Source organism: Sus scrofa, chromosome 15, assembly GCF_000003025.6.
Source record: "Sus scrofa isolate TJ Tabasco breed Duroc chromosome 15, Sscrofa11.1, whole genome shotgun sequence".
NCBI lineage: Eukaryota > Metazoa > Chordata > Mammalia > Artiodactyla > Suidae > Sus > Sus scrofa.
Window position 1 is genome coordinate 80,722,188 of NC_010457.5, and position 13,305 is coordinate 80,735,492.

At 40.8% G+C, this 13,305-nt stretch overlaps 1 protein-coding gene across 4 annotated transcripts in view; it reads right to left on the minus strand.

Moving 5' to 3' along the window:
- CHN1 (chimerin 1) overlaps positions 9,056-13,305 on the minus strand; it is a 196,504-nt gene continuing 192,254 nt past the window's right edge. For all 4 annotated transcript variants that reach the window (XM_021076315.1, XM_021076316.1, XM_021076318.1 and 1 more), the window contains 2 exons: positions 11,353-11,458; positions 9,056-9,945 (listed from right to left, as the gene is read on the minus strand). In XM_021076315.1, the coding sequence (XP_020931974.1) occupies positions 9,774-9,945; positions 11,353-11,458 (278 nt within the window). In that variant the 3' untranslated portion in view covers positions 9,056-9,773. The remainder of the gene's footprint in view (positions 9,946-11,352; positions 11,459-13,305) is intronic.

The following is a 13,305-nucleotide window of genomic DNA, read 5'->3' on the forward strand; positions in this document are numbered from 1 at the left end:
TTTGATCTGTTTCTCTGTTGACTCTGGAAATAACAGCAAAATATATTTTCTTTTCTGTATCCTTGGTGTTCTGGCCTCACACACAGAGCACCTGATATCATTGGCTGCGGTAGATCCTCAGGTGAATCTAACGTACAGCAAGGGCTGAGAAATGCTGAGCTAGTGGTTCTCAAAGTGTGATCCTGGGACCAGCAGCATCCTTATCACCTGGGGGCTTATTATACATGTGAACTGGGAGTTCCCCTTGTGGCTCAGTGGTTAAGGAACCTGACTAGGATCCATGAGGACGCGGGTTCTATTCCTTGCCTCGCTTAGTAGGTTGGGGATCTGGCATTGCCGTGAGCTGTGGTGTAGGTCACAGACATGGCTCGGATCCCGCATTGCTATGTCTGTGGTGTAGGCTGGCAGCTGTAGCTCTGATTAGACCCCTAGCCTGGGAATCTCCATATGCCCTGGGTATGGCCCGAAAAAGACAAAAGACAAAGAAAGAAGAAAAATGCAATTTGGGGGGATCCACCCCAGACCTCCTAATTCAGCACCTCTGGAAGTAAGGTCTTTTATCAAGTCTTCCAGGTGACTCTGAACCATGCTGAAGTTTGAAAACCATTGCACTGGGGAGGAGAAGGGTAGAGTCAGAGAAGCAGATCACCAGTGGGCTGAGGGCCCGAAACCCCTACATTTATGGCTACATTGAATGCCATCCCCTGCTGCTGACCAACAGCTTCTTCTGTTCCTGGAACTGTTGTGCATCCCAGAAATTTCGATATGCTGTATTTCCATTTCTGTTTGTCTCAAGGTATTCCATAGCATGTTGTTTAATCTCCATATATTTGTGAATTTTCCAGTTTTCTTCTTATAATTGATTTCTAGTTTCATACTATTGTGGTCAGAAAAGATATCTGATATGATTTCAGTCTTCTAAAACTTATTTTTTAAATGATTTTTATTTTTTCCATTACAGCTGGTTTACAGTGTTCTGTCAGTTTTCTATTGCACAGCACAGTGACCCAGTCACACATACATACATTTTTTTTCTCACAGTATCCTCCATCATAAGTGCTAGATATAGTTCCCTGTGCTATACAGCAGGATCTCATTGCTTATCCATTCCAAAGGCAATAGTTTGCCTCTGCTAACCCCAGATTCCCAGTCCATCCCACTCCCTCCCCCTTGGCAGCCACAAATCTGTTCTCTAAGTCCATGAGTTTCTTTTCTGTGGAAAGGTTCATTTGTGCCATATATTAGATTCCAGATATAAGTGATATCATATGGTATTTGTCTTTCTTTTTTTGACTTACTTCACTTAGTATGAGAGTCTCTAGTTCCATCCAAGTTGCTGCGAATGGCATTATTTTGTTCTTTTTTATGGTTGAGTAGTATTCCATTGTGTATATATACTACAACTTCTTAATCCATTCATCTGTTTTTTTTTGTTTTTTTATTATTATTATTTTTTTTATTTTCCCACTGTACAGCAAGGGGGTCAGGTTATCCTTACATGTATACATTATAATTACATTTTCCCCCCACCCTTTCTTCTGTTGCAACATGAGTATCTAGACATAGTTCTCAATGCTATTCAGCAGGATCTTCCATTCATCTGTTGATGGACATTTAGGTTGTTTCCATGTCTAGGCTATTGTGAATAGCGCTGCAATGAACATGCGGGTGCATGTGTCTTTTTTCAAGGAAAGTTTTGTCCGGGCATATGCCCAGAGTGGAATTGCTGAATCATATGGTAGTTTTATATTTGGTTTTCTGAGGTACCTCCATACTGTTTTCCATAGTGGTTGTACCAATTTCCATTCCCACCAACAGTGCAAAAGGTTCCCTTTTCTCTACACCCTCTCCAGCATTTGTTATTTTTGGACTTATTAATGATGGCCATTCTGACTGGTATGAGGTGGTACCTCAGTAGTTTTGATTTGCATTTCTCTAATAATCAGGGATGTTGAGCATTTTGTCATGTGCTTGTTGGCCATCAGTATATCTTCTTTGGAGAAATGTCTTTTCAGGTCTTTTGCTCATTTTTTCCAATTGGGTTGTTGGCTTTTTTGCTATTGAGTTGTATAAGTTGTTTGTATATTTTAGAGATTAAGCCATTGTCAGTTGCATCGTTTGAAACTATTTTCTCCCATTCTGTAAGTTGTCTTTTTGTACATTTTTTTTATGGTTTCCTTTGCTGTGCAAAAGCTTGTCAGTTTGATTAAGTCCCATTGGTTTATTTTTGCTTTTATTTCTGTTGCCTTGGGAGACTGACCTAGAAAACATTTGTAAGGTTGATGTCAGAGAATGTTTTGCCTCTGTTCTCTTCTAGGTGTTTGATGGTGTCTTGTCTTATGTTTAAGTCTTTAAGCCATTTTGAGTTTATTTTTGTACATGGTGTGAGGGTGTGTTCCAGTTTCATTGATTTATATACAGCTGTCCATTTTCCCCAGCACCACTAGCTGAAAAGACTGTCTTTCCCCCATTTTATGTTCTTGCCTCCTTTGTTAAAGATTAATTGACCAGAGGTGTCTGGGTTTATTTCTGGGTTCTCTATTCTGTTACATTGGTCTGTATGTCTGTTTTGGTACCACTATCACACTGTCTTGATTATTGTGGCTTTGTAATATTGCCTGAAGTCTAGGAGAGTTATGGCTCCTGGTTGGTTCTTGTTCCTCCGGAATTGCTTTGGCAATTCTTGTCTTTTATGGTTCCATATAAATTTTTGGATTGTTCGTTCTAATTCTGTGAAAGATGTCCTGGGTAATTTGATAGGGATCACATTGAATCTGTAGATTGCTTTGGGTAGTATGGCCATTTTTACAACATTAATTTTTCCAACCCAGGAGCATGCAATGTCTATTTCTTTGAATCCTCTTTAGTTTCCTTGCTAAAATTTATTGATTTATTTTGTGGCTGAACATCCATCCTGAAGAATGTTCCATGTGTGCTTGAGAAGAATATATATTCTGTGACTTTTGGGTGGAATATTCTATGTGATTCTGTTCCAAAAATCTGATCCAGTGTGTCATTTAAGGTCCATGTTCCCCTACTGATTTTGTCTGGAACCTATCCATTGATGAAAAGTGAGTTATTAAAGTCCCCTGCTATTATGGTATTGCTGTTTCTTCCTTCAAGTCTGTTAATATTTGCTTTATGTATTTAGGTGCTCTTATATTAGAGGCATAAATATTTATAAATGTTATGTACTCTTGTTAGACTGACCCCTTTCCTGTTATGTAATGGCTTTCCTTGTCTCTTATTATAATCTTTTCTTCAGTCTATTTTGTCTTGATATAAGTATAGCTATCCCAGCTTCTTTTGGTTTCTATTTGCATGGAATATCTTTTTCCATCCCTCTACTTTCAGTCTGCATGTGTCCTCACTTCTGAAATGAGTCTCTTGTAGGCAGCATGGAGATGGCCTTATATATTTTTTGATCTGTACAGCTACTTATGTCTGTTGAAGGGAGAAGTTAGTCCATTTACATTTAAAGTAATTATTGATAGTTGCATACTTATTGCCATTTCACTGATTGTTTTCTGGGTGTTTTGTAGTTCTTCTGTTCCTTTCTTCTATTTCTGCTTTCTTCCTTTGTGATTTGATGATTTTATATAATGGGATGCTTAGGTTCCTTTCCCTTCATATTTCACGTATTTACTATAGGTTTTTGCTTTGTAGTTACCACAAGGCTTACATAAAATGTCTTATATTTATAACAGTCTATTTTAGATGATAACTTAAGTTTGAACACATTTTAGAGCTCTACATTTTTACTTCTCCGCCTCCACGTTTTATGTTTTTGATGTCACAGTGTTCCTAGAATCTTGGGGCAGAGCTGGCACTGGTATAGTATAACTTAACCTTTGTATGCCCATATCACCTCCTCTCTCATATAGTTTGAATGCCTTTTTTTTTTTTTTAAGTGGGCAAATTACTCCTCATCTCATTATTACAAAATTTCTTTGGTAAGAACAAAAACTGCCTGAGGAAAATGTTCATGCCTATGGAGAGGCAGCCAGATATCAGGCCAGGCCTGGATTTTTTGCACAGACAAGCCTCAGCCTGTGCCCATGTTGTACCTAGAGACACATCAGAGGAAATCTCACTAGTCTGAGATTGATACGATGAAAACCAAAATATTTTTATGTTTCCAGAACATTCCAAGTTTATAGCACTTTACCTCTGGAAGGCCCTTCTTGCTAATTTTCTTCAGTGAGTCACTTTAATCTCTAAACATTGCTTCTTTTGCTTTGTGTGTTGCCACAGTGACATAGGCAGTGAAGTAGTTATGTTTAAGCACCAGAAAAGAACAAGTTTTGTAGCTCCACATGCTGATGTTACCTACTACAATGCAATCGTGACTATATCTGAACAACAGTAAACCTCCCAACACTTTCAGAGCTCCAAAAACTAGGTCAGCAAACATGCTTACATTTCTCATGTTTTGTGTTAGCCTGTGGAAAAAGCAATAAAGGAAAATATTTACATGGTGAAAGATGCTATTACTGATTATATTAAAATATCTCTTCAGCAGAGAACAAAAATTATAAATCAGGGCTTTCCTGGTGCTGATGAGTGAATCATTTTTAGCTTAGCTCTTTCTTGATTTTTAGTATCAATATATGAAATATCAACTGATGTGAGATACCTGTGTGATTCACAGGACTAGTGAAATAGTTTTACTTAAAAAATTAAGCATTTGTGGAGAGATCCCAATGACTTTGATAAGGTAGAAGAATGTGCTAAAGCCAACAAATGTTTGAATCTGTAATAATATTACTAATACAATTGCTGATTGGTTTTAAATAGGATTGGATGTATTAGTCATAACCTAATTCCTTGACTATGCAAAATCTAGAGAAAACAAGGACTTCAGTTTTTTCCCTTCATTACTATTTGGGAAATGTGAGGACTGACATAGTCTGTTTTATTTTTTAATATATATATATTTGAAAATCAGTCTATTTTACTGAAGTATGGTTGATTTATTTTACTGAAGTATGTGTTAATTTCTGGTGTCCAGCAAAGTGATTCAGTTATCCATATATTTTCTTTCCATTATGGCTTAACACAGGATATTGAATATAGTTCCCTTTGCTATGCAGTAGGACCTTGTTTATCCATCCTGTATGTAATAGTTTCTTCCTATTAATCCCAAACTCCTAACCCATCCCCTACCACCTCCCCTCCCCCTTGGCAACCACAAGTCTGTTACCTAGGGGAGCTGTTTCGTAGGTAAGTTCATTTGTGATATATATATATACATATATATATATATATTTTTTGCCTTTTTGCCTTTTCTAGGGCTGCTCCCGTGGCATATGGAATTTCCCAGGCTAGGGGTCCAATCGGAGCTGTAGCCACCGACCTATGCCAGAACCACAGCAATGTGGGATCCAAGCTGCGTCTGTGACCTACACCACAACTCACGGCAACGCCAGATCCTTAACCCACTGAGCAAGGCCAGGGATCGAACCCACAACCTCATGGTTCCTAGTCGGATTCCACTATGGGAACTCCTTTTTTTTTTTTTTTTTTTTGTTCATTTGTGTCATATTTTAGACTCCACATGTGAGTGGTATCCTATGGTCAATTTTAGATAAATGGTAAAGCTCTGAGCTGTCAGGTTAAATACATCTCTTTGTAGAAAGATAGACTGGCCAAAATGAGATAAGTGCACCAGCTGCAGGAGACTGAGGCGGCCCTCACCTGGCCTCACGCAGTGCAGGGTTGTTAGAGGCTAGTTGAGCCCAAGGCGGAGGATGGCACCACGGGGCCCTTTCATGCCGTTGTCCCATTTGGATAGTGCACCTCCAGCCCAGGGACATGCAGCTGGCGCTGAGGCCCATAGGAAATAAGACATTCAGGGAGGAAAAGGACAGAAGCGGTTTCCTGAGGTCAAGGTGACCCAGGAAGCTCCTTGAGAAGTGGAATTGACTTCATTCCCCAGCGGGCACTGTGCCTGGCTCTGGGGAGCAGGTGGTCAATGGGTGTGGAACGAGGAGTGCTGACGTACCAGGGGCTGCAGGTCTGGGTGTCATTTGTTGAGAATGTAAGTGAGAACTGGATCTCTGAAAATTAGGGAGACTAGGAGCTCCCACTGTGGTACAACAGGATCAGTGGCATCTTGGGAGTGCTGGGACACCGGTTCGATGCCCAGCCAGCAAAATGTTTTGAGGATCTAGCATTGCTGCAGCTGTGGCTTAGGGGAGACTGGCTTGTATCTGGTTCCTGGCTCGGGAGCGCCATATGCCGCAGGGCAGCCATAAATAAATACATAAAAATAAAAGTTAGGGGAGTTCCCATCATGGTGCAGTGGTTAATGAATCTGACTAGGAACCAATGAGGTTGTGGGTTCGATCCCTGGCCTTGCTCAGTGGGTTAAGGATCCGGCATTGCCATGAGCTGCGGTGTAGGTCGCAGACGCGGCTCGGATCCCGCGTTGCTGTGGCTGTGGTGTAGGCTGGCGGCTACAGCTCCGATTGGATCCCTAGCCTGGGAACCTCCATATGCCACGGGAGGGGCTCTAGAAAAAAGCAAAAAAAAAAAAAAAAAACAAAAAACACAAAACAACAACAACAACAACAAAAAAAACCCAATAAATAAATAAATAAAAATTAGGGAGGCTGGCAGATCCCTGACAAAGCCATGCTTCTCTGGCCTTGTGTGTCCCACCACAATGGGTGGTCATGGGTCATAGCCGAGCTGTGTCCCTCGGGAGTGTGATGTGTGGTGATGTACAGAGAGAACTGGCTATCTCAGCTCATAAAAGGAAGTGCCTCTCACTTGACACTAAGAGACAAACGTGAATGCCGAGCAGTTGACACAGGCAAATCGCGTTGTAAAGATGCTTCGAGAGTTCCATGAGAAGTTATCTTCCCAATGACTATACAGTTGGGAGAAAAGTTTTGGGCATCCTGCTTTTCCAATGCGTATGAAAAACAAACTTTTCTGGTTCCCAGTGGACTTGCCAATAATATGTCATCAGCTTCGGGACCATAAACTCTAAAATACTCTGTTAAAAATGAGTGGTGTCGCGGCCCTGAAACCAATTTATTCAGAGACCTTCTATTTGAGCTCATCAAGTAATCAGAAATATTTTGATAAATAGCCATTCTTCCACTTAGGGACACGTTTTTCCTCTCGGTTCCGTGAAGAGCTACTTCCTCTAGCCAGCTGGTCTCAATAACTGGCATTAAAAACTAACAGAAAAATGGATGGGGAGAAGGGAAAATCTTTGATTTCTCAGTCATTTCTTTAAAACTATATATAGAAACTTGAGAAAGAGACTTTATGTTCAGGACAGAGTATCTGCAGTGCTGCCAAGTCTGTGGGCGACGGAGGAGAGGTTTACTGGTCCCTCTTCCCACTCCTGCTGGGACGGAAACTGAAACCTCTGCTTCGTCATAAAGGTCAAGGTTTAAGAAATCTCTAACTCGTCTTGGAAAGAGATGTATAAAAGACTCTGGTTAATTACTAAGAGCCTCCCTAAGTGACTGGGAATGGTTCCTTCATTTCAGGGAGCATCTCTCAGCAGTGGAAGGGGGCTCCCAGACCACATAGCTGTGATTTGAACCTGCGTCCTGAGGGCATGCACCACACATCCATCTGTTTAAAAGCATAGCCAGTGCCCTTGGTCACAAACCTGGTGAACAGTGACTTTGTCTGAAGACGTACTCAGCACATTATCTGAACAGCTGCTTAATCTTTACACTGATCAGGCCCAGCTCCTGCCCCAGATCTACTTCTCATTCTAAAAAGTGCCTGCTCTCAAGTCAGCCATACCTGTTCTCTTTAGGAAAAAAACAGGGGGACTGTGGTTCTTTCGTTTTTGTTTCTTAGGGCCGTGCCCGCAGCATAGGAAAGTTCCCCGGTTGGGAGTCGAATTGGAGCTGCAGCTGCTGGCCTATGCCACAGCCACAGCAAGTTGGATCCCAGTTGCCGCTGCAACCTATTCTTGCAGCAACACTAGATCCTTAACCCACTGAGTGAGGCCAGGGATTGAACCCGCTGGATACTAGTCGGGTTCTTAATTCCCTGAGCCACAATGGGAACTCCCTGTGTTCTAATGAGGCATATTTCTTTACAGCTGAGTTCCCCCTTTAAAAGGACTCAGTACAGAATGATTTTCAGTCCTGAGCACATAGCAGCAGTTCAGCAGATGTGCCTACCCAGGGACAGATCCAAGTTGGCAGATTTCTCTGACAAGTGTATTTCATGAGTCAAAAGCAGCGCCTTAGTGTTTAGTGCCCTTCAGTGACCTCCATTTTAAAGAAAATGTCTTATATATAAAACAAAGCTCTGTACTTTATTAATCTATGTATCCCACGTTGCTTAGCACAGTGACGGACTGCATAACCACACTGAGTATCAACATTAATAAAACATACAATCAGCTTCCTACTAGAGCCCAAGGGTAAAAATATGGAAAAACTCCATACTTCTGTCCTCATTATCTTTGAGAGAGTCTTAAAGCCTTAAGGATTGAAATGGCAAAAATGGAACTGTGTCTTGTATTTTTTTTTCTTTTTTAAATTTTTAAAGCAGGACAGAACTTTAGTTCTGGAAGGGTGCTCATCTGACAGATAAGGAAACAGATTCTGGAGGGTAATTTGCTTGAAGCCACATGGGTGGCTAGTGAAGGTATCAGGCCCACGCCCTGGTTTCCTGGTGTCACGTTGCACACAGACCACCCTTCTCAGGCAGCGCGGTTGGCTCAACTGCTTGTCAACATCATGCATTTCCAACAAACCAAATGTTTAGAAAGTCACTCTTTTTAGTCTTTCTTCTTTTTCTGATGGCTCTAGAAGAACTCCTGCTTGCCCTCCCTACTCTCCCAGAAAGCTGAGAAAATATTCTAGATTTTTGCTATAGTATACAAGGAGAAAAGTAAATCCAATGAATGGGCATTCTTTCTCTAAGCAGTTTAAAAATTTTTTTAGGAGCTCAATGCAAAATTTTCAGCAGTAAACAAAAGAGATGCGAGGGAGTACTCAGCATTAAATAAACAGCCAAACACATGTTTCCAGAGACTCTCAGTCATGAGAAAAAAAGGAAGCTATCCATGTTTTTGATTTCTAAAAGCCAAATTTAATAAATTAATAAATGCATGCCAGATAAAAACACAAAATTACAACTGAAAACCAATAATAATTTAACAGAAAATGCTCTGCGTTGTTCTTTTTTTATTGGTATAGATAATTTACTAAAGCAAATCTGAAAACACATTCTGCTTTTGCTGGAAAGAAAGTACTATGTTAGAGAAGAACTAAGAGAAACCAGAAATAAAGCATTTGAGAAAGTAGGCATATGTTATAGTCTATGGCAATGCAGCAGCCAGAGGTGCCGTTTGATCCGTGTGTGTGCATGTTTATGTAAGCATCAGAAACCAATGACGGAGGACCCAAAAGCGAAGTCACGACAGATTTACTCTGCGAAACATGCTGAATCACAACCACAGGCGACCCAGGACGAAGGGGCGGTGCAGGCTTGGTGTCTCCTTTGTATGGGGTTCCCTTGCCAAACAGGGGGCTAATCATGCAATAGCTTGAGATTCTCTTAACATGATAAACACCCAGGATTACTAGAATTGGAAAGCGTGTGTTCACGGTTTTACAAGGACAGCTGAGCGGTGCTACAGAAACAATGGAAAAGTTCCTTCATTTTCATCTGGTTATATGCCCGAACTTCTAACCAAGAAATAATTCAGCTATAAGAGCCAATTAAATTACTATAAAACATTCCTTCATCTGTAAAACATTTTTGTTTTCCTTCAAACTAAAAATTTAAAATAAAATGTCTTCGTTTTTGATAAGCAGCTCTACCACCAGTCTCTGGTATCGTATATCGTTCAGTGCGGCCATGGCATCGAGCTCTGGAGACCTCATGAGGGTCGGGCCGAAAACAATCCCAAGGTTCTCCGCATTCATCAGGTTCTCCTTTTCGTGGAGGGTCACTCTGCAAAAATACAAGGAAAGGGGGGGGGTGACTGTGTGCAGGCCATGGGGGTCTCCGTTGTGCTTGAGCGCTAAGCCAGAAACAAGACTCACAAGAAAGGTTTACACCCGAGGATCAGCTCTGCCGTTGGGTGCTTCCTCTGTACTCCGCCTCAACTTCCAAGTACAGACTTTGTGTAACATACAAGACGTTAGCAAATAACGGAAGCTGCTGGTGGTCACTGAAGCTGAAGCCTGAGTTAATGTGCTGCCCGGGGTGCGGTCAGTTCTCTTTGTGGATTCTCCTGCCCTAGCCTGGGGCTGCTGGGGTCTGTTTGCAAACTGAGAAGGGACTGGGTCATCTCAATTATTCCACCAGCCCTCTCTCCACTCCAGAGATCTGGTTTCCTACAGAGCATTTGTGAAAGCTGGGGAGTTTATGGAGAAGCGAGGGAGAGATGGGTAGGGTGCTTTGTCGGGGAGGATAAGTATTTATATTCTTTTCCCTGCTCTGCTGCAGCAAAGGTACGAACTATAATTTGAGAGTTATCCCTTTGTTTTAGTGTGGAGTCCTTAACTGCATCCACATAGGAAGCAAACCTGAATTTACAAGCGAAGCTGTAAGCACATGAAATAAAAGTTTTACCTCCTGGTGCTTTTAAGGAGGAAAAACATGTAAATACTTAAAAGCACCGTGAGTTAAATATTCATTCATTTCTGGGTACCTGGTGCCTGGAGGCAACAAAAGAGATGTCAAGTTCTGTTATCTTTTTTGTTTCCGATTGGTCTTATAGCTGGAAACCCAAAACCACTAAAACTTGGTCACATAATTTTAAAAACTTTGCTTCAGCTGGGGAGAGCGAGCAGGGAAATAAAGCGACATCACCATCAATCACTTTAAAACATTAAACCAGAAGTCACTGAAACATTTTACTTTCCATTTCTCCCTTTACCCCTTATTGTACTCTACCACTTTTTAAAGCAGTCTTGAGCACTGGCAACATTAATTCAATCTAAAATCTCACGTCTGAAGTGCCTATTCTGGAGCAAGACTTAAGAAAAGGGAGCCTTCCTGCAAGTTGCTTCACTCTGTTTTATTATGCTAATACCAGTGCTTTACAGCTGCAAGCTTGTCCCTTTCCACAAAAACGAATCCAAGTCCCTGGCAGAACATTGGTATTTCTAGTATGTTCGCACACAAATACTGAAACTGCAAATCCATTTATGTCAGAGTCAAGTCTGCATTCAGTATTGCAGTGCAGAATATTTTTAGCATTCCTTCCCAACGTGTGCGATTTCACACAAAGAGACAAGTTCTCTGTGCATTTATTTATTCATTCAGTGGATCGGATGTCCTTTCACCTTTGCTCTCTTTGACTCTTAACATGTGAATGTGGTACCAGTATAAATTTCCAAGTCTGTGACTTGCCTCTTCAGATGCGCCATGAGGTACCGGAGGGTTTCGCAGTGAGCTGGCGGCAGCAGTTTCAGTGCTTCATGGAGGGTTTCTAATTGCTCATCAGGATCCATGATTTCTACAATAGCAAGAGGAATACCACGGAGAGAAAAATTGGTACAAATGGTCCATTTAATTCTATTCTTGTGGTGATCTCCCCATATGGGTAGGAAATGCTTTCTCACCAGTCCTTGCCCACAGTTTTGGAAAATGTTTTCTAAGGTTCAAATCTCAGATTGCCAAAAGTTTAATGTCAGTGTGGCATTAGCATGTTCTTGGACTTTTGGGGAGAGCATGCAGTGTTTTCACTCGAGGGTCCTGGAGTCTGGAAACCATGTATCAGATGTATAGGTTGTAACTATAAAACTGACACATATGTGCATGAGGATGAAAACATATACATTCAAATGAGGTCATCTTAGAACACTACAGACATATTTAAGTGATGCTGCACTGTTCCAAATACTGTGAAAACCTCCTTTCAGCAATGGTATACACAAGCTACACCGGCCCAACGCTCCCTTTTTAAACCAAGAAATGGATCATCCAATATTTACTTCCATTATTCATTAGACTTTTAGTTTTAAATTACTTTGGAATATAAAAAAGTTAATTCTACCTTCAAAGCACAAAAATATTGTACCACTTAGGATAGTCAGGAAAATGCAAGGCAGACTTTGAAATCAATTCCAAATGTTCTGAGTGACAGCAGGATCCCTGAAATAAACATGGCTCTTACGAAGGTATAAATGTTGATGAAGATCCTCTTCCTTTGGATATTTCAGTTCTCTGTTGGCCAAAAAAACCCCCACATTCCTTTAAGGTCACCGAGTACATTTAATTCACCAATTATTCCCATATTCAGAAACAACAAACCTCTTTAAAATTTTGTGCTCTCAAAAAGAGGACCCTAGGAGTTCCCATAGTGGCACAATGGAAACGATTCCGACTAGGAACCATGAGGTTGCAGGTTCAATCCCTTGCCTCGCTCAGTGGGTGAAGGATCCCGAGTTGCTGTGAGCTGTGGGGTAGGTCTCAGATGTGGCTCAGATCTGGTGTTGCTGTGGCTGTGGTGTAGGCCTGCAGCTACAGCTCTGATTTGACCCCTAGCCTGGGAACCTCCATATGCCATGGGTGTGGCCCTAAAAAGACAAAAGACCAAAAAAGAAAAAAAAGACCCAGCACGTTCTTGCTTCAACCCAATTATCAGGAAGATGGGGTGCCCTGAAATGCTGGATAGCAGTGTTGAAATGCTGGAAGGCCACATCTGATCAGAATATAACATTTATGACAATAATCCTACTTTTTCTCATTTATAAAACAAACCAACTCAATGGCAACATATTGGAGTCAAGTTAAAAACTGATATAAGATGAATGTGAAAAGTTCCTAGCACTGGCAGAGCACCGATAAATTTTAGAATGTGAACAGTGACTGAAGCTTTTTTAATTCAAATAAACTTAGGTCATTTTACAATTTCTGCCCAAAGCTTCCCCAAAGTTCTTCATTCATTTCTTAGCAATAAAGAACATATTATTTGCCTTTTGCTATGATAAATAACTCATGGTTCTTTGACCCCTGGGGCTTCTAAAGTGTGCTGATTCATAAGAGCAATAATATCTCAGATCCTGAAATTCAATCACTTAATTTCTAGAATTAAGAGAAAAAAAATCCCATTTAGTTTTTATTTAGCTAGGTTTTTTTTTTTTTTTTTTTTTTAACCTTGGACTGATTTGAAACTACAGTGTTCTAGAAATTAAAAAAAGAGTAACTTGTTTCATTTTTAATTTCTATAATCTTTACAAGGAGACTGTGTGAAAGGGACAGTGTTGGGGGCCTAGCAAATAAGCAAAATTCGCTGCTCATGGAGAGCTTACTTTCTCTGAGAGGTGACTGATAAGAAACAATGACTATTCTATCTTAGAG